Source organism: Buteo buteo, chromosome 18, assembly GCF_964188355.1.
Source record: "Buteo buteo chromosome 18, bButBut1.hap1.1, whole genome shotgun sequence".
In the NCBI taxonomy this organism is placed as follows: Eukaryota; Metazoa; Chordata; class Aves; order Accipitriformes; family Accipitridae; genus Buteo; species Buteo buteo.
Window position 1 is genome coordinate 28,392,338 of NC_134188.1, and position 27,147 is coordinate 28,419,484.

At 41.9% G+C, this 27,147-nt stretch overlaps 1 protein-coding gene across 1 annotated transcript in view; it reads left to right on the plus strand.

The window, feature by feature from the left end:
* Positions 1-24,316, plus strand: part of PPME1 (protein phosphatase methylesterase 1) — a 31,111-nt gene extending 6,795 nt beyond the window's left edge. The window contains exons 2-14 of the mRNA XM_075050291.1: positions 6,909-7,002; positions 9,032-9,124; positions 11,997-12,054; positions 12,589-12,640; positions 14,437-14,591; positions 15,109-15,199; positions 15,958-16,023; positions 16,818-16,950; positions 17,698-17,827; positions 18,525-18,569; positions 19,561-19,625; positions 20,649-20,716; positions 22,025-24,316. Coding sequence (XP_074906392.1) covers positions 6,909-7,002; positions 9,032-9,124; positions 11,997-12,054; positions 12,589-12,640; positions 14,437-14,591; positions 15,109-15,199; positions 15,958-16,023; positions 16,818-16,950; positions 17,698-17,827; positions 18,525-18,569; positions 19,561-19,625; positions 20,649-20,716; positions 22,025-22,043 — 1,069 coding nt within the window. The 3' untranslated portion in view covers positions 22,044-24,316. The remainder of the gene's footprint in view (positions 1-6,908; positions 7,003-9,031; positions 9,125-11,996; positions 12,055-12,588; positions 12,641-14,436; positions 14,592-15,108; positions 15,200-15,957; positions 16,024-16,817; positions 16,951-17,697; positions 17,828-18,524; positions 18,570-19,560; positions 19,626-20,648; positions 20,717-22,024) is intronic.
* The last annotated feature ends 2,831 nt before the right edge of the window (positions 24,317-27,147 follow it).

A 27,147-nucleotide genomic window follows, 5' to 3' on the forward strand; every position in this document is an offset into this window, starting at 1 on the left:
GCCGTGTGAGCTCCTGTTGCTCTGGGATCACTTGCAGTATTTGCACATTTTCAGTACGTGATGAAGAGGACAAACTGCACAATAGGATAAAACTAGCTGTAGAGGGTGCCCAGAATTTGTTTTGTGATTCCAGTTTAATATGCTGGCTGGCTGGCTTGGAGTTTAAGGATCATTCTAGAAAAGTTATTATGTTGGATCCATTTCTGTTTTGGTCTGCCGGATACTTTAAAAAGCAGTAATTAGTTCTGTCAGTTTAAATATTTGGTCAGCAAAATACTGCTTCAGCATAGGAAGGTGCAAAAATCGCAGCTGCTGTTTATTGGGCTCGCTTCTAATTTTGAATGTGTGTTGATGTATCGCTAAAAAAAGGAGCTCTGGGAAAAATAACAAATCAAAGATACTAATTCTTTTCTTAAGAGAAATCTTTCTCTGAAATCAGCCACTGCCCAGCTTCCTGCGGTTGCCAGGTGTTTTGTGGAAAACTACATGTTTATTCTGCCCTTCTCAGGGTTCACTATTAAATGAGAGGTCACTTATGTTTTCCCAAGCATTGTTTGGAGGCAAGTATTTTGCTTTAAATTGCAATTTGCACATATTTGTGTTGGAGGTGACAATAGTTTTTAACTCCCGGCTCCTCTTCACTTTCTGCTCCAATTCCCCAGCAAACATAGGAGTTACGGTATATATTGTTCCCAGACATTTCATATATGACACAGAACTACTAACATTTTCTCTGGAGGTGTTAACTCTTGTTAAGCTGAATTTGAAGCATTTGCTAATGCCACTAAATCAAACAGTATGGCAAGAAGTAGAGTGGCAGCTTCCCAGGGAAGGGCTTGACTCTGATTTCATGGGTTCCTCTTGCAATCTAGGAGCTACTCTGCATGGATATGTCGTGGTATTAGCATATGCCTGCCTCTTGCATGAAAATTTTAGCAGTAGTCCTTGCGTTGGACCTCTGCTATCAGAAATGGTGTTAGAAGGAGATACAAAAATACTCAAGTCTTTTGATTGTGCCTTTGTTGGGTTTTTTGTTGTTTTTATTTCCCATTCTGGTTTGCCCCAAGCGAAGTGGAAAGTTGACCAATCTAATCTCACTTTTGCTTAGGAATTATGGATGGCTTTTGTGAAACTGAACTAACCATTTCAGTCAATAGTTGCTTCACAAATTCAGACTATGGCAATGTGATCAGGCCAACCCTGTGTGGGTTTTTGCTGCTACTGGACGGAGCAATTTGTCTCCTACTGTTCTGCTACTTGTCTTCATCTTCTCAATTGTTCTGTGTTTGGGTGGCCTTGCGGTTAGCCAGGTAGGGAACAGATCTGGCTGAAAGATCTGGGAAAGACCAGAGCAGTTATGGATGCCCCATCCCTGGAAGTGTTCAAGGCCAGGCTGGATGGGGCTTTGAGCAACCTGGTCTAGTGGAAGATGCCCCTACCCGTGGCAGGGGGAGTGGGCTAAATGATCTTTAAAGGTCCCTTCCAACCCAAACTGTTCTGTGACTCTATGAAAACCGTTTTTGTTTTCAGCTAGATTTGTTCACAGGGAGTGGTTAACTCTGGAGGAATGGGGAAGGAAGGAGATGTCTTCTTCACTAGTCTCGCAGGTTTATTCTACGTTACAGTGACTGTGTATCAGTGCTCTCCGTAACTGGAGGGTCACCTTTTCTGATTGTCTGCCAGTTCCAGGAGAAAGAGCTGCATCAGGTCAGCCTAAGAGGCTTGAGACTAATACCAAGTTCTCCAGATTATCTGATCTCTTGAAGACATCTGCTTGAGAAAATGAGCTAAAAATCCCTGTCAGTCTGAGCAATTGAGATGAAGTTAGCTTACCCCTTCACTCCTCCTTCACCACCCTGCCCCATGTCGGTCCTGGTGTGTTTAAACACATCAGCTGGTCTTGATGATTTCTACACTTCTTTGAATCCTCCTCAGTTATATCCTTAAGTTATTGATCCAGCTGCAGGTACAGTATTCCAGACATGGTGGCACCAGCGCCTTATGCAGTAGTGGTAGAATCTGTGCTCCGAGTCAAAGTTGTCCTTAGATGCCTGAGAATCATGCCACGACCGGGCTCACCGTGCTCTCACTTTGGTGTATGCAGTCAGCCAACGAACCACCGGCTTTCCGGAGACCATGCATCACAGGAGTATGTGCCCGGTGCTGTTAATGCCATTTCTTGCCTTGTGCCTTGGAACATAACTTCACCTTGTTGGTTTTGAGATATGTTCTTCATCTGTCAGAAAAAGAACAATGCCAAGTCCCTCTTCACCTGCTGTTGCCTGTGCAGGATTAACGAACATTTTGTACGTGGCTTGGCTATCGGTAGCCAATTTTGGTTAGTGCTGTGCTTAATATTCCCTCTGGCAGTCTTGAATGCTTAAAAATGTGAGTTTCTGGTAGAAACTATGACATGGGGTTTGGTGTTTGTGACAGATCCCGAGTCCGATGTTATCAGTGACAGCTCAAGCTATTTCATGGTCTTGCAACTTGGGCTTGTAGCATTTGTGTGCAACTGTGAGAAGTTCATTTATTTTTGTTATGATTTATTTTGATGCTAAATACCCCAAACTTGTGCTACATGATGTTTCATGTGATTTCATGCCTTTCATACACAATACGGGTTTAATGTCCTTGCACTAGTCAACAGGCTACTGTGTTCCCTTGCCTTGTGCAGTAGTGGCTGTCCATACTGTAACCCTGCTTTCACAAAAGCGGACTAATTTGTCACACAACCAAAACTCTTTGTCTGGCATGATACAATTAATCAGCAACTTGCTCCAGGATTTCCCCATGTTCTGCCTCCCTTATAGGTAAGAGAGTCCACTTACAAACTTTCTGGTCTCACGATACAGGGGAGGTTACCAGGGAGTTCCCGCTATTTACCGGATTTATGGGTTATGTTGGAAGGGGTGTAGCCAGGCAGATGACGATAGTTGCTAATCATCTGGAATTACTCAGGACAATCAAACCTAAAACCAGCTGTAACATGCTGTGGAAAAGTCTGACTGTGCTGAAATGCTGCATTTTAAAAGGATGATCAAATTTGTTGTCACTAACTGCACATCCTACCTATTCAAAGACCAGTGAAGGGAAATCGTCCAAGCTGTGGGCAGTTCTCTCCATCTCCAGAAAGAACCAGAAATGGCATGGAGAGAGAGCATGATCAGGGCTGGGATGGCTTCCAGGCAAGGAGACAATCAATAAAGTAGGATTCTCTGCTTGAAAAATACATGGCCCAGGCAAGGGAAATATGATAGGGGTGTATACAATCATTAATACTGTAGAGAAGAGCAGGCAAACATTATAGTGTGGGCTTAAAAGCAAACAGAAGTAATCCTTTTTGCTCAAAGCCTAATTAAATTGTGGCACTGTTGTCACAGATGTTGTGGAAGTAGCTCTGGCTGGAAGCAATTTGTATTTTATGTGACGAGCTAATGGAAACTGCCCTCCCTTAATGCAACACAGTGCTGAGGATGCAGCCTCTGGAGATCCCCATCCTGCTAATAGTGAAAATTTGGAGGCAGGTCATACGCGCTTCCTTACTTAACCCTTTCCAGAGTATTTGCTCTACTGGCATCTCTCGGTGACACATTGCAGAGCTGGATGGACCTTTGCTGTCTCTCATCATACTGATTCTTGTGGTCCTAGAAGATAAACCAATTGTAAGACAGGTAGCTTGAAGCTCTGATTAATAGTAAGAGTTTGCTGTATTTCGTACCAAAATCTTGCTTAGGAAATTCAGCATTAGTTGTTCTTTTCATCTTGATCTGCACTGGGAGGTTTTGTGTTTATTTTTTTTCTAGCAGGATGTTTTATCAGTGTCACAGCAAATGTTGTCTCCCTTCTTGGATACTTGGACACTTACGCAGGTGTGCTTGGTTCTTCCCAATGTTATGACAACTCATCATCTTGATATTACTTCACTTTGTTCTTCCTGATCTACAGCATTCTTTGAAAGGCTAAGGTTTGAATGTGGTATTTTTTCTTTAATCAGAGAAAGATTAAGCTGAGGCAGTAAAAGAGATTAATATTTTCTGGATTTACGTAGGTGTGTGACATTTTATTTAATTGAAACTTGACAAGAGCAATACTGAAGTCTGGAAACCCACAGAAGAGAATTTGGACCGTTCAGGGGGTGGTTGTTTTATGTTTCATTTTCTAGAAATATCAGGGGAAATAGGAGTTTTGTTTCTACAAAATTGAAAAGCTGCTTTGTCTGTTCCTTTCTATTGCTTTAGGAAGCCAAGAATTCAGGAGAAACTCCCTTCAACGGAGGATATTTTTCTTCTGTGAAGGTCTTTCACGCCCCACGCCCATGCTTGATTTTAATATTCTGTGCTGATTGCCTCCCCCAGAAGAGTTGAAGTGCAAAAAGCCTGTTAAAATGGTGCACTGTTACTCATCCTGTATACTGGGCTCAAATCTAGTCTAATTATGTCACTGCCGAAATTAAGCACTACTCTTTTAGCCTTACTGAGTGAATATCAGCCTGAGAAACAGATTTTGCATCAACTGAGTCATCAGGAAAATTCTGATTGCGGAGCCTTTTGTTAGTAATGGGGATACAAGGAGAGGGCACAGCTGCACCTTTTGATGGAAGCAAAAAATAAATTGGTTTGCCAACTGGGCACCTTTGAGAGTCCTGGTTTAGATGATGTCCGCAGAACAGGTCTTCTCCGTTCACCCAATAATTTAGAGGAATTTAATTCCCTAAGGTGCTGGATACAACCTGACATTAGTACTACAGGAGCAGCTAATTTAAAATGTAATTTGTTGCAGTGCTTTGTGATGTACCTGTTAACAAACTGCAGCAGAAATTAGCCTTACTATAAAGAGGAGATGAGTCTCACTGCTTATGGGGAATAATGACTGTGATTCACGTTTTGGAAATGTGTTACTGGGAAAACTAGGTTGTTGGTTTTTTGTTTTTGTTGTTTGGTTTTTTTTTTACTGCCTCTGTTCAGGTATTATTTCCTGGGCATGCAGAGCACTGGCAGGAAGATGCCAGCTTATACAAAAGGAGGAAACCTCTCCAGGTAGAAGTAGTTACTAGACACGAAGCAGTCCACAGGTAGTGCTGATGTCCAAATCTTTCATCACACCAAGTCCTCTTTTAACACAATAGTTTCGGTCCATCTCCAAAGCACCTTCTCTTCCCCTGGTGTCCACCATTATGATTTTCTTGCCTGTGCAGTGCTCGTTCATCAGTATTTGGCAAACGATGTGATAGAAAAAGAAATCTTGCTTCTGGGCACTAGCTCCCTAGTTTGTGCTGGATAGAATTGGGCATCCAGAAGTCTCCAGTGATTGGAATGTTGTTGGCCAGATTTTGCCTTTCTGGGTTGTTTGATTTTTTTTTTTTTTTTAAATTTTTTTTTGATGACGGTAAAGCAGTGTTTCTGTATGGGTAGATTATGACTTTTAAAGCAATTACAGCAACCTGGGAATAGGTGCAAAGCCTGGAGCATACGGGAGCCTGAAAGCCCATTCTCGCGTGGAAATATTCTGCCAGCATCTGTGTTACACAGTCTTGTCATTATGATCCTTAATTTAAAATGCAAGTTTCTAAAGGTCCTACTTTTTTCTTTTGTTGCTTTTTTTTTTTTTTTTAATTTTATTTTTTACTTTACCCTTTTGGACCAGTACCTTCTACTTGCATTGCTGGACTTGATAGCATCCTTCCTAATGAAATGTTTTTATTATTGGATATTTTCAGAATCACAGACAGTTGCCTGTGTAGCTCTAAGAACAGGGAAGAAGGCAGCTTGAGGAGTGTTTGTTGGTCTTTATTGTGATGCTGTTCTCATGGCCCTTATACTTAACTGAGGCAGGATAGATATGGAAGCATATACCGAATTAATTTGGTCTTGTTCTTTTCCTTCACAGCCCTGATGTTGCCCTACATACAGTATTTAAATACTAGATCTGTTTACAGATATGTTAAAGTTTTAACCGTTGCAATAAATATCAGGAAACTTGAGCTGTAATTAAAACTTGCTGCTGTTAACTTAAACCTGGTGGATTTTATTTATTCTGCTCCCAACAGTGTTTCTAAGTTTTTCTGTATACGACACTGTTCAATTCTCTCCATAGTTTTTCTACCAGCTGCTTAGCCATCAGGGCAGGTTGACTTTCTGTTTGAATTGTATTTCTTCCAAAAACTAGAGGAGATTTCTAGGAAAGTTGTAATCTCATGACAGGTAGTACACGGTAAATTGGTAGTAACCTTCAGTAAATAGCTGGCATTCTGCTTTTCAATACTGTGGTGTCAAGGTGATTTCAGAGAGGGACATATTCTTTTTTTAATTTTGATTCATGGGCTGAGTCATAAATTTAGGATGGCTTCCTGTGTTCCAGGCACTGGAGTGCTCCCAGTCATGTCAGCATCAGGCTTGCTTTAAGGCTAGAGCGAGACCATTAAATACAAAGGTATTTAGTGACTTTTGACTCTGACTTTTGAAGCATCTGCTCTATGGGTCATTGCAAATTGGAAGGTTGTACTGGGACAGTATCACTATGTGCCGTGTTCTTTTTCTTTTCCCTTGTCTTAGGTCTGTGTAGTCTAAATGGCCATTGTTCAGTCTTCCTTGGTGTTGCTTTATGAGGAAAATACTCTTCTCTCTGTGTCTCCACTAGTTTTCCTGTGCATCTTTGTAATATCCTCAATAGGAGCAACAAGTAGGGGAAAAAAGGGGGAGATTTCCTTATTGACCATAAAATTGCTAATACTGTAGTTGTATGGGAATTTCACTGATGCATCATTTGCTTCCAGTCATAAACTGTTGTGTAACACCAGTGTGTTCTCTTCATTGTGCATAATGATGCCTGTATGCCAATTTAAATGAAAGATTTTAAAAATCCCTCTTACTGATTTTTTTTTTTTTTTCTGTGTGTGTGTCTTGCAGCCCTGGAAGAAAGCGTGATTTTTCGCCAGTGCTTTGGAGCCAGTACTTTGAATCTATGGAGGATGTTGTGGTAGAAAATGAAACTGGCAAGGATATATCCTTTTTTCCCCAATTGAATTTTTCTTATTCTCAGTGACTGAGGCATTATCATGTTTAAGTTTGTCATTGAGTTTATTGGGCTTCTCTTTTTTAATGTATTTCTTTTCATCTTCCATTTTTTTCTTTTGTAGGGATCAGTATCAGTAACTAGAGCAATACCTTCTAAGCTGACAGTTAAGATGTACTAGCAAGGTCCATTCCTGGTATTGCTTCTTTTGTAATCATTAATTTTAAAAAGTGTTTTCAACAGTTTAATAACATATTTTGCAGGGAAATACTCATTAGTTCCCATAGTCTAAACTGTATCAGGATCAAAGCTGTTATTGATTTTTATTAACACAGGTAGTTAACAGGCAATCAGTGAACTGTATGTTCAGGATCAGTATCAGCAGTACAACAGGTAAAGCCAGTCTTCCAGGTACAGTTTAATTCAGCTGATGGCAGTCATCCTCTTTGACGTGCTCAAACTGCTGTTGTATCCAGGCTGTTTGCTAACTGGGAGCACTCCAACAAGTACAGTGTGTGAAGGTACTGGGACAAGACTTCCCATCAGTCCTACCTCTGCCTACATCTCTGACAAAAGCAGGTTTGAGAGGTATTTCCAGGTCTTTTGACCTAATTACAAAATGAAAACATTTTAATCTGTGTTTAAATAACACAACCTTGTAGTTTAAATAGTTGCATAGTTTTTAAGCATGCATATTCTAGCTTGGCCATTAGGAAACCCAAACTTTCAAGCTATTTCTCTCCAAATACCAATTTACGGATTACTTCTCCAATGCCGGTAGCATGTGATGCTTTGAAATGAGAAAATTCTCTCTCCTCGTTGTTTTGCTCAGCTTCTCATTCTTTTGTGTTTATTAACTGCATTTGTCCAACTGATCCTATGAATTCTTCATGATTTACACCTTGTCTGCCTTTGATGTAAGGGCCGTGCACAACCCCAGGTAACCTTCATGAGTAATAAAATAAAAAGTATAAGGGACCTATTTGAATAGGTGGTGTACATAAGCATCCCAAATTTAAGCAAATCTTAGTTGTTTGGGATTTATTGTGCTACCTATGATGTTTGACAGAAGCTTGAGCTCCCATATGAAAGGTTGTGGACAGATGGGTACTGTAGAAGCAGCTGAATTAATGAATGGAGTTGGTGCCCACTGTTCTGCCCCAGTTACCTGTTACTGCTCCATCAGATCTCCTCGTGTGAACAAACCCCAGCTGATGAAAACTGCTTTAAGCTGACACAGCTCACTGTGACTGAAATAGTGCAGGGAGCACCTGCGTGAACTGTTTGCAACCAGCAAATCCAAAGGGCACTGCAGTATTCAGCAGAAAAACGATGAACAGCCTCATCAGTAACTGCAGCTAGCACAGTTAGATTCAGAAGAGTGCTTTAGTCCACCCAAGACCAGAGGGGGAACAGTGGAAGGAGGTGAAGTGACTTGTCTGATCTGTTGGTCACAGTTTCAGGCACTGAACACAGATCTCACAACTCCCAGTTCTGTGCCTTTCCCTAACTGACATCAGTTTTAGTGATAGTTAAACTGATTTTTCTTTATCTAAATATATACTGTAAGGTGACCTTAGCTACCCTAGTGAAGCATCTTTACTGTGAGTGTTCCAGAGAGTAATTATATTGCCTTAAAAATCTTGTTTACTGGTTTGTCTGGCGTTTTTCCTTTGAAGTAGTAAGAAAATACACCAGATCAAAATTACACGCTCCGGAGTGTATGCTCATCATGGTTTGGTTTTTCTCTTAGTTGTTCAATTCACTGTTTTGCACTAGGGGAAAAGGGTGCGGGGAGGAGGAGACCTGGGCAGCAGGAAAACAAGTCTTGAAGCTTAAATAAAGTGGGTTAAGTTTTGTCCAGGTTATGCTTGCACATGCCTGTTGATCAGAGGGAGAAATGAGGCCTTGGGTACACAAGGGTAGAAACAAAACAGTATTGGGCATTGCAGACTCCAAAATACATTCAGCTAAGTAACTTCAAATACGTTTATGAAATGTCCTTAACTGTTCATACACTTTTCGAATTTACAAAAGCGGATTGGAGGGGCCTGTCTTACTGCTGTTACACGGTGGAGGCCATTCTGCTCTTTCCTGGGCTGTATTTACTGTAAGTAAGCTGCTGCTTTATAGAAGTATATATGAATGCAAATATAGTCCTCTGAGCATGGAAGGCAACTAACCTTTCAGCTATGTTAAGCACAGAAAAATCAGTTCAGAAAACTGTCTTATAATCTCCTGGTGCGTACCTGACTCAAGTCTTCTAAATATTTCACTGTCAGTGTATTTATTAAGTAGGCAAAGCACATCCAAAGGTTTATCATCTAGGTTTTAATTATCAGCAGTAACCAAAACTACATCTGCCAAATAGCTTGTCTGTTTTAATGAAGAGCCAAGACGTTTCCCATCATAGCATACCCATTTTTTTTCAGAAGGCTGCTTTTTCATGACTACCAGTGAAAGTTCAACAGCTTTATCTCATCATAACAATATTATCTTTGCATGGTTGCAGTCTTGTTTGACTTGTCGAGAAATCTCATTTGCTGCTCAGGCAACTCTCTGAAACGCGAACTGAGGTGATGGCAATAGGAGTGAGTGTGGGGACTGACCAACCCAAAATTCCTCCCTCCCACCCATTCCCTTTAAAAAATAAGGGGAGTTAAGGAAGAAAACTTTTAAAGGATTTCAAGAAAAGTAAAATCACTTGCAGTGTGTGATTTTTTTATTTGGGACGTTTTTAATCCAGGAACTCTTTGTGCTCTCTACTTAATAGAAGGATGCTATAGGATCACTTTGATGGAAGTGCGACTGGACAGACGGAGTCTCTATGTCTCCCCTGTGCCTTTGGCTGTGTCATATTTGTTACCTTTTAGCAGTTTGGTGGTCTGTAGATCACTTAGCCTTTAAGCAGAGATTCAAATGAGTAACAAGAACCAATGTTTTACAAGAGTCACTACCAGCTGCTCTTGAATTCCCAACATGAATACTGTTGAGTAATCCTGATGGTGTAATCATAAACCATCTTATAATATGATGAGACACATTAGAAAAATTCTTTGCCACCTGAGCTGTAATCTTGGTATTGAATAGTAGTTTTACACCTAACAGTTCATTTGTAACTAGCTGACCCAGAGACTGGCGCAGATACAGGTCTTCTGAAACTGTTGAACTTTAAGTCTTAAGTCTTACTAAATCCTGTAGTTACTTGCTTGTAGCTCACTAGTTGCCAAGATGGATGGATGTCTTTTCCTCTGCTAGTTTAGGATTGGGGTTTTTTTATAATGGTATACAAGTGCCTTAAACAGATGTAATGAAGGTCACTGCTTTTAATTGGAGGCAGAGGTATGAAGTCATGTTTTTCTGAGTTAAGGAAGGGGCTTCTTACAAGACACTTCCACCCTTTCTAGAGCTCTTTTTTTCCGATAACACCACCAATACCATTTTTATATTTAAAAATCTCCGGAGCTGAATTTAGCGGAGTGATTGCAGTTGTAACGCTGTACCTTACAGTTGCTGGCTTTTTATGTTACTGTTAGCAGTTAACAAAGTTAGATCATATACAAAATTCACATAGATTTACGCCTTGCACTTGAGACTGCATTTGGAGAAAGAAACTGCCACAACAATTAGCTCATGCCTTTGTGTGGCTGCTACAGAACTATTTCCTTTGTGCATTTTGACATGAAAGTTTGTCCCAAGCAATCAAGTGTTAAATGTTTGGGATGAACCAGAACTTAAAAAAAAACAACAAACAAACAAACAACCCCTCCCCCCAAAAAAACAAGAAGAAACCCGAACTGGGAAGCATTGAGAGTAACCATCTATAAATAAAATACAGACTGCAGGACTGGCATGCTCCTTTCTTCTTTTGCTTATTGGCCTGGTAACTTCCTGGATGATGTGTTTGTACTTCTCAAGGCCAAAGTACTCCTATTGGGATAAAATTCAGGGCACTGGAAAGCTTCCCATTCTCTCACATCAGGTTGATGTTCCTCTTTCTTTACTCCCTACTGACAATAGTTTGATTTTTAGCAGCAGATTACTCATCTGACTAGTTAAATTATTGCTTAGGTGCATAAGCACCTTGCAGATTGAGGTTTCAGGGTGTCTTTAGGGGCTCTAAAATATTAACTTGTGGATTCAGTGGTTTTGGGGAGAGCAACTGCTACAGTCATTTAGGAGTTGAATAGCTGAACAATCAAAATATGAGGACTGGGTAGCTTTCAGATCTCTCTGCCCGTTATGTAGGTGGTTCTATTAAGAATCCCTCAACAAATTCCCCCACTCCTGCAGGGCTGTTATTTAAATAATCAATGATTCTTTAACACAAAAGTCTTCAACAAAGAATTATACTTGATCACTGTGATGCCTGAAATAACTTACGTAAATTAAGCTGTCAGGGACAAATAGAGCCATAATTGTATTGCAGCTTTACCTTACTCTGAAATGATTCCTCATTTGTTCCCCCCGAACCCTTTGGACTAATCAATTTTTGTACATTTCAGCCTTACTGTAAAATTTTGTTCTTTGAGAGCAAATTGAATGTGTGCTGCAAAGCAGCTGCTTCATCTTCATGCCTGCTGTATAGCTAAGGCTGATTTTGTAACATGTGGGGCTTGGGGAAGGGGGGCATCCCTGTGGTGTCTGTAATCCTGCTGCTGCATTTCAGTTTTCAGAGGTGCTACAGAGCAAACATGCATAATGTCTTATGCACAGGGAAATAAATATCCTCAAAGATGGCGTGAACAATGGTAGAAAGGACGGAGCTTTGGTTAATTAAGGATACTTTATATGGAATATTCTTGCTCGCTTTCTGTGACACCTTGTGCAATCCAGGTTCAGCCACTTTGTTGACAGTAGCAGGTTTTTGTCGCACCATCCAAGCCTTTGCTGTTGTTTCAGGGAGTCCTTAATTTTGCTAATCCTTTTGTAGATGAGGTATGGCACTTTGCAAATTGTATTATCTTTGTCCCTTCTTGCAGTCTGCAATCATTAACAGGATTCAGTGTAGGATTGTGGCTTTAGATCTCCGAGGCCATGGTAAGTAAAATCACATAAGCATGTTACATGCTCTCGTTTTTTAAAGAAGATGTAATGAATCCCTCCCAAGATGACTAAGAAAGCATCCCTAAGGCATCCCAATTTTTATTCAAAAGCAGGGATGGAAAAATGGCTTCTAGAGCTTGGCAGCCACCTGTCCTCACGTGCCAGCAGCTGTGCCTTTGTGCAAGGCGGTGGTGGACTTGTTCCTTCCTACATACTGGCACCAACCCCCTCCTTCATATTTTCATAACCTGTAGGTGGTCTTTACCATTAGAAATAAGGTCTGTTCTTTAGTTTTAAGATACATTGCAAATATGGAACAGTTATGGGGAGCGTTTCCTACCCGTAAGCTATAATGCGATAAAGTACTAACTGTTCCTATTAATTCCGGGTTTCTTAATTATTCATGTTAACTGCAGTAGGCTCACTCTTAATAACTGTGCCAAAAAGCTTTGTACAGTTGCTGCTCTAACTCCTGAGGGATCTGAAGGTTTTCAGCTTACATGAACTTTACTTTTTCTGTTCTTTCAGGAGAAACAAAAGTTAGGAATCCTGAAGATCTGTCTGCAGAGACTATGTCAAAGTAAGGAAGCTTATGCTCTCTCTTCAGTATTTCTCTTTTCATAAACTTTTATTTTCTTTCCTTGAATGAACAATAAACTACTTGAGGACACACAACCTTCATTCAAGGGAGCTTGAAGATAGTTTCATTCCACATGATTCTGGTAGTTATCCTTCTTTTCCTTCCATTTTGGGACAGTTTGAAATTATCTCTTCCAGCCGAGTCAGATTCCAAACTGGAGTCATTCTCTAGGTGCCCTCAGTTTTTAAACTCACTTTAAAGATCAGTGGCTTCATTGCAAAGAATACTTTAAACCTGCAACATGCTATAACACTTGCTAGAGATTTCCTAATAGAACGGGAATGCTTTCCTTGGACATAACCAGCTGGGGCACTTTAGCTTGAAATCACCAGTTTGGTGGTTCTTCAGCTCCTCAAGCGAGCGTTCAGAGCATGCCCGCCTTGGACTGGCAGCATCCCCAAAGTGTGGGTCACAGACTGAGACTTTCAGGCGTGGAGGGAGTTGCTTTTTCAAACTATCACGACCTGCTTTGGGATGCAAATCCCCCTCTTGACAAAGCTGTAAGAAAAGCAAATACCCACTGCTAAGCACATTACGTTATGTCCACATTTAATACAAAGAGTCTCTTTGCTATGACTACAATCAAATCATGAAGGATTTTGTAACCTTCATATGAACAAATCCACTTGGTTTGTTGTGGGGAGGCCATGTGTGAAATGTATTCTGACTTCCATTGTATACCTTATTGCTACTGCTTACGGCTTGTCAGATCCTGATGCGTTATTGTCCTGAGGAGATGCCGTATGAAATGATTAGAATTTTTTAGATCTGGAGCAGCACTACTGTGGGGGAAAAACAAGTTCCTTTTGTTTTTAAAACTTTCTCTCCTCTTAGCAATGAGTTTGAAAGTTATTCCAGAATAGCCTTTAAATGGGACCGTTAAATTATAGCTGGTTTTCATTTTTTTTTTAATCAAATCCTCAAGCGATTTTCTCTGACAGAGCAAACAAGCTGGTCAACCTTTTTTTTTTTTTTTTTTTTTGACCTGTTTTCCATTTTCTAGTTGCAGTACTGCTCAGGTCTCCGGTTCCTCTGAATAGTTTTAGTCAGGAGCGCCAGTTTCGGTGTCTTACACTACAGTGCTCTTCAGCAGATTTCCATCATTAGCTCTGCTGTTGTTTTGGGTTTTGTGAATTGCACCAGCCATCTTTCACATACTGCAGTGACAACTTCAGTTTAAAGTAGGTGCCTTATGGAAAGGATAGGGAAATTGCCCTTTGCCTTGTAGTATCTGTGCTCATAGAGAGTCTGAATCTTGTTGCTTGTGCTCAATGTTGTTTATCTTTGCATTGGTCAGTAGGGCTCAGTTATTTTCTCTCTTTAATTGCAAACAGTTTCTCCTTTCAGAACAGTGAGTTTCTTAGTCTATGCTTCCATGCAAGAGGCTTTGACAGCTTTTTCTCACCTTTTATTTAAAATTCTCACCAGCTAATGTCAATGTAAAATGTTCTCTTCAGGGATTTCTTTTAAATGAGCACTTTCTCTTAGTAAAAATGGAAGTGACATGCTTGTTCAGGAAACTATTGGCTTGAATGATTTCCTGTATCGGTACCTAGATGAAACGGTGGTAAGAGAATAAGCTTATCTCAATTACCTGTGGGTTAAATGATCGTACAGGCAGGGTTTGGAGCCAGATGTCTGCCTTGGATGTGTACTTTCTCCTCCCATTATACAAATCTGCTTCAGAAATGTATCAAGGTAGAGATGCCGACCATGCTTTTATCTTGATTTGGCAGAGACGTTGGAAATGTGGTTGAAGCTCTGTACGGGGACCTTCCTCCCCCTATCATGCTGATTGGGCACAGCATGGGGGGTGCCATCGCAGTGCACACAGCGGTTGCAAATTTGGTGCCGAGTTTACTGGGTCTGTGCATGATCGATGTTGTGGAAGGTAAGTGTGTGTACCCTTGGATAGGGTTCTGTCTTCCACATTGATCTTTTTCTTTTATCCCCAAATCCCTGAATACAGAAAGTTTTGCCCAGTTTTTAAACCAATGCCAATTCCATCCTCCTAACAGATGCTACCTACGTAAAAGTCTTTCTAGTGTGACCCCTCTTTTGCTTTTCCCAGATGGACTCTCTGTATGCTATTTTCCTGATAATTTCTTTGCAATACTTTCTTGTTAGTGGGGAGAAGGGTGGCTTTTTATATAATGCATGGTGCTGATGAGTGGTTACTGCCTTCTCGTACTATCTGAATGTCCTACCTGTTCAAATATTAATTCTCTAATGTGAGAGGAGGTGTGACTGTGGACTTAGGAGTACTAAGCTGTACTTTCCTTAACAGCATTAAATCCCCAGTGAGCTCCAGCTCTCTCTGAGAGTGTGTCCGTGGTAGCCAGTTCTATATAGAGGGGATGTGGCAGTTATTTCATCAGATGCCATAAAGTCAAAATGCTTGTTCTTAGGTACAGCCATGGATGCATTGAACAGCATGCAGAACTTCCTAAGGAGTCGTCCCAAAACATTCAAGTCACTTGAGAATGCCATTGAGTGGAGGTAATGCATTGGCTTATTATGTAGTCTCCAAAATCACTGGTCTTTGTAGCTTCTCTCCTGAAGGAAACAAAGTTTATATAATTTGTCTGTTTTCTCCCTTTGTGCTCATTTCCCCAACTATTGTCACCAATTCCTTGGCTGATTTGACAGGGAGAGAGACGTCTCAAAGATAATTAATTTCCTAGGAAAGTTGGCTAGGCATTGGAGAAGGATCCTCTAAGAGCTTCAGCTAATGGAAAGCTTCATGGAATGAATTGCAGCTTCCTTGTAAGTGTCCCAACTATTACAGAAGAAGCTTGAGATATCCATCCCATGTGTAAGAAACAGGACTTATTTCCGATTCAGCAAGAATTAGTTACACATTTGGCAGCTGAGTTCGAAAGGGAGAGGTCTTGTGGTTAAGTTTGTAGATTGGACTACAGAAAGCCCAGGTCTGTTGCCAAATACCCATGTAGTTTCTGGCCTCCCCCTATCCCCTGCAATAAAATGGGTATAACACTATTTCACTGTTTGTCCACGAGCACTTCTCCCACGTGTCTTTTAAATTCACAGTTACAGAGACAACGGGGTGTTCGAGTAAGTTGGCATGTAGTGTGAGCCACTCTGAACACTTCTGAGAACAGAGGGTTTGGGAGTGACTTGTGGAAGTCATGAGCTGTAAAGGGTTTTTGCTCCTGTTTCTGGGCCTATTAGTTCCTGAATCTGTTTGGTAAATATTTCTGCCTTTCTTCTGAATTTTCTTCTTTTTTTATTTCTAGTGTAAAAAGTGGACAAATAAGAAATCTTGAATCTGCCAGAGTTTCTATGGTCGGTCAAGTCAAACAGTAGGTGTTTTTTGGTTTCGTTTTTTTTAAAGCTCTTAAAATAATCTTGCCTGTTTTACAATACCATTACTACACAGCATAAATGCACTTGAAAGTGAAAATTTCTTCTAGCAAATACAAATTTCTTATCATTTGATCACAGCTGATACCAGCTGCAGTACTGAATTGTAATCATGGCACTTGGAGAAAACCTGGCCAAAATTTCCCTGGGACAAAATCCGCCAAGAGCCATGTTTTAAAAAGTTTAACTACTGCTGGTTGCATATTCCTTGGTTTGTCTGCCTTTCTGCACACATTAAGTTTTAGTTTGATGCCTTTTCAGAAATTTTGCCCTAAATCGGGTTGGCCTTCTGGGTATGGTATCTTCCACTTACTTTTAGAAATTGTTTAATTACCTGTTGCATTTCAGGAGTGATCTGAGGTGGGTTTGGGGGGGATCAGAGTAACCTGCTTGTGCCACTCTAATCTTTGACATACCTGGAGCCTCTACAAATGTCTCATACTCCGTTAAGAAAAGCTGTTGTTGATTGATTGATCACTTCTGCATCCTCTAAGTAGCTATTTGCATTTATATTTGCACTGGGATACATGTGCTGCACAGGCACTTGGTCTCATGGCTAGTCATGACTGTATCTTTCATCCACAGCTACTTTTAAACTTGAGGGTTGTTTTTTTTTCAGCCACTGTCTGAGAAATTGCTGAATGCTTTAGGTTAAAACCTGTGATTTTTTATTTTTTTTTTATTTTTTTTTTTTTTTTTCCCAGGGAATCAGTTTCTGGTTTTATTTTCACAGGTGCGAAGGGGCTGCCAGTCCTGAATGTCCTAAAGCCATAGTGGAGGGTATTATTGAAGAAGAGGAGGAAGAGGAAGAGGATGAGGAAGGGGGAGGCTCTGTCAACAAAAGGAAGAAAGAAGATGACACAGAGGTAGGGAATTTTCTTACTGTGTTTTCAGCTTGTGTTTGCACAATGCTCCCTTGCAAGAGTAGCCACCAGTAGTTATCCAAATCGTTCTAATATAAAATGGAGCAACTCCAGGGACCAAAAACTTTATATTGTGACCATTGTTTTTCTTCTTCGTCTTGTGCCACTGATTCTATCTTGGACTGTTACCTGCAAGTGTGTGTTTGGTTTTCTTTCCTGAGACGCTCACAGATTTAATGCTTATGGCCTGAAATGGTGCTTCTGGCCTGAATGAGGAATGCTCTTTTCTGAGTCTTTGTGCTATTTTTGTTCATTTCCAAGGCACAGTGGCATGCAGGAGGTTCTACAGGCGATTGCAACCTAGGAATGTAAATTCCTCAAGGAAAATCGTTGTAGCCAGCTTAGCCCCTTGTATTTCTGTGTCACCTAAGTGAGAGCCAAATCTGAACTTTCAGGCAATTTGTGAGCTATTTGTGCAAGTAAAAATAGCAAATTGAGTGCCCTGAATACTGCAACATTCTCTTGATCTATAAGTGTAGCTCCTGCTCACTTTCTTGTTCCCTACTTGTGTGCTTTGGCTGTGATTTGGAGAGAAATTTAGGAGCAAGGAGGGTCATCCCTGGAGGTGTGTAATCCACCAGAGGGAGCCAGTATTTTTTATATATATACACTTCCAAATGGCACTCCGAGTTCATTTTATTTCGGCTGTTTTACTGATCACTAATGCAGAGCTCTCTCTCCTCCCTGCAGACAAAGAAGGAGCACTTATACACGTGGCGAATTGAACTGGCGAAAACAGAAAAGTACTGGGATGGCTGGTTCAGGGGTTTATCTAACCTCTTTCTAAGCTGTCCAACTCCAAAGCTTTTGCTTTTAGCTGGTACGTGTCTCTTCCAGTCCTGCTTAGGTTCAGTGACTGTTCACTTCAGTGATGTCCTACTTGTATTTTAGAGAATACGCCAGCATTTGGCTAATGTCTTTCTCTGAGAATACTGGACCTGTTTCTTCTACCTTGGCTTTTCTATGTATCTTGAAATACCACAAACCAGTCCATTTGATCTGTGCAGATCTGGAATTAGTTCAGAGCCTCTTAATATCACAATAGCACATAATGACATATACTGTGTATTGCTGCTGTTGGGTGGATGTTTTACTTGTATGATGTGGAAGAAGAGCAAACAGGACAGATCAAAGCTACCCTTCAGCCTCCATTACTATGATATTTTCCTGTATATATGGATGTAATTTGAACTTTTCAACTGAAAGTCAAATTGTCGATGTTTTAGAGCCAGCTGTAGGCCCTTTTTGTATCCTGATAGGAAATTAAGTGCGTAGCCAAGTTAACCACCCTTTTAAGTTGTGGGGAAGGATGTGTTCATGCATTTTTGGCTGGGATTCTTTCCTGTCGCTTTACTGTCTTGCAGTGCAGCAGTGAAGAGTCCTTGTGGGTGTCAGAGATGATGTTTCTTTTGAGTTTTTCAAGCCAAATGTCGCCTTCAAAATGTGAAGTAAAGCCCTGCTTAGACAGTCATGTTCTCTCTGGCTTTTCTCCAATACATCTGTTTATTTGATTGTAGGTGTTGACAGGCTGGATAAAGATCTAACAATTGGGCAGATGCAAGGTAAATATTTAATATTGTTACTCTATCCTTACTGTAATGCTCTTTTTGGATGATAGCTTGTTGCTATGGGTACACAAACAAGAGATAGCTGGAATGGCCTTTTAGCAGGTGCAGTCTATATCGAAACAAATGTGCATTAAAGAATTAGTCCATCCCAAAGTGTTCTCTTAGCTGTCTGTGGTTGTAGGTAAAGTGGAGAATTTGAGAAGGGAAAGGTTGAATTAAAAGTTGTGAAGGGCTGTTGCCATGGTTTTTGTTCAGTCTAGTGTTCAATGTTTCCAGCAATGGGGCTATCACACTTCTCTTGGATCAAAATGATTGGAAGGGCTTCTTTCTAATCTGTATTTTCCCTTTCTAACTACATTCCTGATGCTCTTAGCTAGAACACTTGGGACCATCCAAAACTGTCTGGTCTCCCGGTGTTTCTGGCAGATATCAGACCAAAATTCAGCATCTGCATTAATGTTTTGTGGTTTGGTTTTTTGGTTTCTTCCCCATCCCATCTTCACTGATTTCCAGAGCAACCAGTACTGGAAAGTAATATGGGGTAGCAGGGTAAACATTACATTAAGATAGATCTGATAATGGTTCCAACTCTGAAAAGTAGTCTCACCTGCATTGAGAAGCTCTAAGAAGTCTAGCTTCATTTTAACTCCTGGGAACATGCTTTAGTTACACATGGGGAAGATGAATTAAGCAGCTGGTTCTTGCTTTCTTTGCAGAGAGGTCTGCTGTGTGTATTGTACAGTTTGCCCTAGGCTTCCGTGCCTTCCCTGGTCCCTCTTCACCAGATGCATATAGTGAGATTTAGTCAGGTTTGTTTGTAAAGAATGTGAGACCTTTTTTAGAAGAGTTCATAAATTCACAGTGCTTTTAAGGGTGTAGTGTCTGACATTTCCTGTGTGCACAAGAACTGCTTGCCTAAACTATTGCTGTTAGAAATCAAGACCACTTAAAAACCAGCTCCAGTGATGACTCTTTTGATCTGCAGGGAAGTTTCAGATGCAGGTCCTCCCACAGTGTGGCCATGCAGTCCATGAAGATGCTCCAGACAAGGTGAGCCCCACTGTAGGGTTGAAGCTAGATAAGTCACGGTCTTCATGGCTTAAATGCAAAAGGGGTCCGTTGTTTACTATGAAGCAAAGATTATACTTCAGGGGCATTTTTTGACATATCTTAAATGGCTATTTGCAAAACAGCTTGGATTTTTAAGCTGGCTGGAAAGCCTGGGCTGAGATGTTACATGACGCAGGGCTTGGCTAGGTTACAGATTTAACTCTCAGTCTAGTGGTGATACAACTAACTCTTACCATGTGGAGTGTGGATTTGTCCTCCCTGCCTTTCCTCTTTAAGTTCTCCACTCTCCCTTGTACTACGCTGCAGCTTTTGGGGTTGGTCTCTGTTTTTCTGAGTTGGGTGGCTCACATTTTCCAAATACAAAACAAATGTTACTCAGACAGCTCACTGACAGAGCAGTGCTGCTTCTGAGTACTGCTGAAGTTAGTGTCCAGATAGAAGCAGGAATGTGGTGCAACCCATGGAGCCTGTGGTTGGAAACACATCTGGTTTTAAAGCTTGTTCTACACTGACTGCTGTGAGTGTAAAACTCAGCCTTTCTGTGCATCACTTTACCAATCTGAAATAGGGATTTTTATCTAAACATACTGAGTTCTTACATTTTTATTCTTTTTAAACATTCTAGGCGGTATTATTCCTGTCAGGTTACTGTCTTGATTTGTTCTTTATAGGAACAACTTGCATTGTGATTTCACGAGATCTTTTTTCCCTGCTAAATTTGGGCATTGTTTTAAGAATTACTGAAAGAGGTGGAGAAAAAGTTTGGTCAGATCTTGATTGTGAGATCAGTGTCAGAATAAAGATGGAAGCACGTAGTTCCTTTTTTTATATAAAAGCGTGTTACACAGAGCTCTTAGTTTTGAAGGAGCAAACTTGATTCAGCAAGAGGATCCTGGGGACATGAACTGTTGTTGGAGATGCTGCAGGCTTTGGAAACTGACTGGATTTCTTGTTATCTTTGTGTCCCTTTAAATTCTGACCAATTTCCCCCCCCCCCCCCAGGTTGCTGAAGCTGTTGCGACGTTCCTGATCCGTCACAGGTTTACAGAGCCCATTGGTGGCTTCCAGTGGTAAGGCTCTGTGGGTGCTTGAGCTGTGCAGTCCTTGAGCAGAGCTCTTGCTCTCAATGTGGGATGTTGGAGTTTTAGCATAATGCTAAAAACCACATGTAAACAAACAGCTTTGAATCACAGCCAGTAATATATTCGATGTTTATGTGTTCTCTCTAAACTACTCGCATATTAACTTGTGTTAATGAAACCTTCCATGGAGGGGAGGAGCAAAGCAGATCCTCCCCAGCTGATTCCTTTCTTTATAGCCTGCCAGAAGGCAGAATTACAAGCTTTATGGTATTTAGTTTAAATAGTATTTTATTTAAGTAATCAAGGCCCTGTGTTTTGGAAACAACTTGCACCACACTTCTTTGGCCGAGAAATACTGGTGAGATTAGACAGATAAAACTGTGTGCTTCACATTGCAGATTTTCCATACTGATCCCATGTGTTTTCATATCATAATGAACTGTAGAAGCCAGGCCTCTGCGCTCAGCCACACAGCGGTGAGAGTAGGTTGTGACTGATAAGGTTGATTGGAAAAACTCCCGAAGTCTTAGTTACAGTACCATAAAGCTAATAACTAAACCAACACAGACCTCATGGAAGGTGCTAATCTGTTTTAGGATCGTCTTTCAGGTGAATGGTAAAATAAACAGGTTTCTGTGGCAGTCCTGAAAAGTCTTCCTGCTTTTAGCTAAGAATTCTTCAAAAAAAGCTGTAAGCCCCAAAATGTGTAATGCTGTAGGACTGACAGTGCTGAAGGGGTATCCCTGGATGTTCCCTTTCTTTTTTTCCCCTTTAACCTGTGCCCTTGGGGATGAAACAGTAGAAGTGTAGGACTGTGGACTGCCTATTTTAAATCCAGTGAAAGGATATGATGTAGGTTAATGTGTAAATGGTGAGAGAGGGAGAAGGCGAAAGGACTACTACATTGTAATGTTGAATCCTCACCAGGTATTTGGCAACCTGTGCTATCTCTGTGAGTCTTTGAAGGTGGTAGCCTGTTGCTTCTGCTATTATGGTTGTAGCAAAAGCAGCTTTAAAACAAGAGGCTTGGAGAAAGTGAGGTGGCTTGCTGGCTTTATTGTGTCCTTAAGCCACAGACAGCAACATATTAAGCTTTTGTGCTTCTCACTATTACGTAGCTTACAAGTTATTGTTGAGTGCATCAATGCTGATTTTAACCTGCATGATAGACTCCTTTTGGCCTTCTTTTACCTTGGCTAATCAACTAAATTTAGGGTGTTGCAGAGCCAAATATCTGCAGAGAATACCTTGATTTTAACGTGTGACCTTTCTTCCACTCTCCTTTTTCCCTCCTAGTGTGTTTCCTGCTTGTTAATACCCTGGTGTTCTCCAGCACTGAGTCCTGTTGTAAATAAACTGCACCAGAGGCCACTGTGATGTATCCATATCCTTTCATCTCTCCAGTTCAGCAGCAGTGAGAAGTTGGTGTGAGATTCATCCCCTAGAACTAGTTCTCCAGAATGTGTAAATGCTTAGGGACTTCCTTGCTGGGAAGCAGCTTGTACTGAAGACCATGAAAAGCTCTTCAGGCCCTTGGAAGTGGGCTCCTCTCTGCTGCCACAAGGAAAGACCTCCTGAAATCCCAAGTAGTCAATCATACCGATCTCTATCAATTCTCAGGCTTTCTTGGACCCAACAGCAAAGGGGCTGTTGGCAGTCCAGATCCACCGAGGGCATTGCAGTATAGCCAAAGGCTTCAGGATTTCTCCATGGAATCGTCTAATCGTCTTTGAAGTGCCCCTTAGGTTTGTTTTTTATATACACGTTTCTTTCCCCTAAAGCAGATGAGGAATCGGCTTCATTGGGAGCTCAGGTTTTGTCTCACCAATGTCAGCCTTATGGGTTAAGCTGCAGAAAGAGCCTAGATGCTACTTTCCTGTGCAAAGTTAGACAGGATTGTAAAACAAAAAAGCGAGGGGGGACCATGAGCTTCATTTCAGTCTTGCGGCTTTCTTAATACCTGTTTCAAGTTCTCACTGAGAAAAATAGCCTGGATAACTCTTGTCTACTGCAGACACATAACAGGCAGGGGACTCTGGGCCTGCGTTTATGGGGAAGACCCAAGAGCAGCAGTAACAACGTGGTCTGCAGGCAGTTTGCCTGTTAGGCCATTCTCTGTGCCTGGAATGTGTTTATGCTTCCCATCTTGTAGCTGCTACACACAACTGAGAGCAGAGATCAGCACCTTTTGGATGAAAAAATGCAAAAAGGGCAGTAGATAAAACCCTGGAAGAGCTTGGAGTCAGTCCTGCTGATGTTGATGCAGAGGTGTAGGCAGCTGCTGCTGCATTATGCTCCCCCCAGTATTGGAGGAAAGACCTTGTCTTCACTGTCGCTTCCTAGATCGTTTTGCTGCCTGCCTTCCATATTTCCATGTAAATGCAGTAGTTGCACGGAGAGCTTTTCTTCAGGGTTAAATTATCCACAGACAGTTCGTCAGATTGCTTTCACCTAAGAATCACTCTTGAGCATAAGAGCAGACACGTTTTGGAGCAGTTATCCTCAATATTTTGCTGGTGGATGTCTGAAATTTCTTTTTTTTTTTTTTTTTTTTTTTTTGCCTTGAGTCCATAACCTCTCGATGCTGTATGATGAAAGCAGTTATTTTAACGCTGTTTTGCTGAGGCAGAGTTCTGTTGTTGGCCTGATTTGGGAGCTGCGATGTGCATCTATGCGTACGTCCTGTGACAAGAGCCATCATGAATTCTTGGCATTTGAGAGGCGCAGGTGGGGCAAAGGGAGATGGTGTGAAGAGCTGACAAAGCCTGGTTTAACGTTGCCATTTACCCTGATGGAGAGCCGCTCATCTCCTCTGATTCATTCCCATGTGAGCCCTGGACACGGCAGTCATGGCCTTGCTTTGTGTCCCTTCCCTGACACATCGGGGTGGGAAATGCCTGAATTAGAGACAGGAAAGCCTCATTCCAGAGAGCTTTCCTCTCTCCTGGCACTTTGGCCATCAGCACTCAGGTGTTAAAAGAGCAATTGCTGGCTCCCAGCGCTTCCCTCTGTAAGTCGCCGTGTTAATTATTGCATTAGTTTGCTGTGACCTTGATGTAATGTCCACCCCTGTTCTAGTTGCTGATGGATTAAATGGATCTTCAGTAGTTGAGATGCAAAATAGCACTTTCCCCAACTGTATCCTGAAAATTGGCAAAATTCTCAGTCCTTTCCAGATTACTCCTGTGTTCAAATTGTTAGAGATTAAATAATACAGTGTGTATGTCCAGAGTATCACTTTATGGGATAGTTAAGCATGTGCCTGTTGTCGTACTCATGAATGATCTCGGTGAAGTCACATTCCTCTGTGCTGAAGTAACTTGGAGGATCTGGCTTTGAGTGATTCGCTGCGGTAACTCCTTGCGTTTGCCTCTCATGTTATCCCTTTCATTTGCTTTTACAGTTTGTGAGATCTTAAAAAAACCAAACAAAACCCTCCATGGAAAGCAAAAGAAAATCAGTTTTGTATTCTGTAGAAGCACCACTGGGAAATGAATGACTGTTTCTGAATCCTGTGGGCTCCCCAGAACTATATTTTGTTGTTAACATTTGAGAAGTGAGTGAAAAAATAAATATTTCAACAGCCTATTTAATGTGGCGTTGCTCCGTGCCAAGCTCTCAGTCCTGACTTGCGCAGAATAGGTAGCGGTTCAGGGATTCATGTAGTGCTGGCTTCAAAAAAAGGCGACTACAGGGACAACAGCAATAGTGTGTGGGTGGGTGGAGGGGGAATTCCTTTCGGCTGTGTCGAGCCACAAACATTTTTGAGACTGTACTTTGAAAAATATTAATGCTCCTGTTGCAGTTTTTTCTGCCTTTTCAGGGAGCTACAGGCAGAGGTAAATGGTATTTAGGTGAAGGATAGCACAGACCATGGTAAAAGTAACTGCAGAGAGAAGAAATGTTCTCTTTGACTCATGAAAAATGAGGACATCTAGAAAATCCCCCCCTAACTACCAGCTTGTCACTGCATTTTCCCACAGCCTGCAGCATTGTACTGTCTCTGTGTAAAAGCAGATAAACAGGAGGAGGCTGTCTGAATTGAAAGGATGCTGGTTTAATGCTGGCGCTTTTGAGTATTTAGAAATCTCTCTTGCTTTTGTTCCAGTTGTTGGATTGAGGATTGGTGGAAACTTTCACAGTGGAAAATCCCAAGGCTCGGCAGGAGCAGAAGATGCAGTTTGGGAGGCTGGTTTGTTGTGGGGTTGGCTTCTTAAATTTTTCAAATCAGACCCAGGGTGGGTTTTGCCAGCTCCTGGATTATATGCACTGAACAAAACCCTGGGTGACTCGTAGATTCCAGGAGCATTGAGATTGTTGGAAAAAGACGATTCCTGTATTGCAGAAGCATGTAGTTTTGCCTTGAATACAGATCCTGCAAATGCAGAGCTCGGCTGTGTGTCTTCACACATGCTTAAGCTAGCACAGTTCCTCCGTGCTGGTGTTTTGAAAACACTGTTAGTGACTGGGGCAATCGATATGTACAGACGCAGACACTTGGTCTTGAAATGGTTGCCAAATCATGTTGCTGTATGGAGCTCACTTTTCTTTTGAGCCTTCTCTTTTTTTGTCTTCAGCCTGCCCTGGTCCAGATGTGAAGTGGGTGGGAGATGATACCAAAGCCAATTAAAACCACCGATGCTTATTGCAGCTGGAGGTCATTTTCTCTGCAACCAAGACACTCTCTGAAAAAAAAAAAAAAAGTAAGTTCTACAGTAAAGCATGGAGTGACTTCTAAACTGAGCTCATGGTCAGGGAGCTCTCAGAGGTGGTGGTGTTGTGAGAGATCCCATTGGTAACACCAGTAGCCCAGTAAATACTGTGCTGGGACAGTTCAGAGAGAACCTCCTTCCTTTTCCTCTCTCTGCAGCGTAGGGCTGAGCAATTGCGATAGGGCAAAGCCACTTGCTGGCTTCTCGCTCGGCAAGACCATCCCAGGACTCCAAAAACTTTTATTAGTGTGCTGCCACATTCAACAGGGTCTTCAGTGAACAGGGGAGCAGCGGGGCAGGTATTGGAACAGGAGAGAGCAAACAGCTTTGTGCTGATGTTCTCCACCTCCTTGACTTTAGCACTGATGTTTCTCCTCCCCTCCGCTATTGCCTTTTGTTTTGAGTGTCAAAGGGCCTGGGAGGATAGATGTTCAGAGGTGTCTGGCAATCAGCCATTCACTGGTTTGAACTGGTGTTCAACACTCCTGAAAATCTAGACCTAGATCTTCAGGTAAGGTCCAAAAAAAAAAAAAAAAAGTTTATGGGCTGCCATTTCCAAGAAAACTTGGCCCTGGTGCATTATAACACCCCTCTCTGAGCCTGGTGCTCCTCTCACAACCTGAACCTGCCGTTTGTGTTGCCCAAACCTGCCTCCCTTGGCTGTATCATCTGCCCTGATCTGTCCGGTAACGCTGCACCCTCAGCACATTGGCCGTAAGGCATCCAAAACCTGCAGGATAGTGCTTGGGTGTCTGCTCCGAGCTTTGCTGGTGGATGCTTGGCTGGTTTAGGCCAAGCTTTCCCAGTCTGGCAGGGTGATCTCTTACCACGTGCTGCTGTTTCCAAAAGGAAAATGTGTGTGTATGTGTGTATGTCAGTTCTCCGGAGACCGCGCTCTGTGTCCCTTGTCAGCCTCATCCTGTTCGTGTCTTGTTCGGTGTCCGTTTCTCTCGCCTACAAATAAAAGCAGTTGTGAAAAGCCTGGGGTAGGAACTCCTTCTTTCCCTTCAGCTGCGGTACTCGGGCTCCTCGGAGCAGCCTGTGGAGGAAGGGTGTCGATCCGGCTGTTCCTGGGACATCCTCTTAAAGGTCTTTTCCAACCTAAATGATTCTATGATCCCCGGGGCCAGACCCAAGCCTTGGGTTTTTCTGGTGACTCACGAAAGCCTCCCGTCATCCGAAATATTCCCCCATCCCTTCTCCGCGGTCTGAGGTGGGGAGGAGGGGGGGATGCTTTAGCCACAGCTTTTGCTTTTTCCCCTCCTCTCTGTGACCGATGGCTCCCACGTGTACAGAAACATCTGAAAGTAATAAACCACGGCGCTCTGGCTGTTAAGTAACCTGTGCTGTGTTGAACCGTCTGTTTTATAATACCCTGAATGCTGGGGTGGTGGTTCCTATCTGAAGAGCAGGAATTTGGGGAAATTTGCTCTGAAATTTTGCAGGCTGTTTTACATTCACGCAGGCCTAACAGAGCCCAAAAGGGCTCCTGTATCATCCTCCTGGTGCTCCAGCTCCTGTTTCCCTGCCCATCCCCTGTGCGTCTGCAGAAGGGTTAATCCGGGGCTGGATAAACCCAGCCAGGGAGTGATAAATGCACATTTTTTAACCCAAAACAAGCAGGAGAGCTCTGGGAGAGGTCTGCCTGGTGTTTCTATCCCCCTCCCCAGTTTTTGTCCTTTTCCTTCTAGCTAGCAAAAAGGCTGA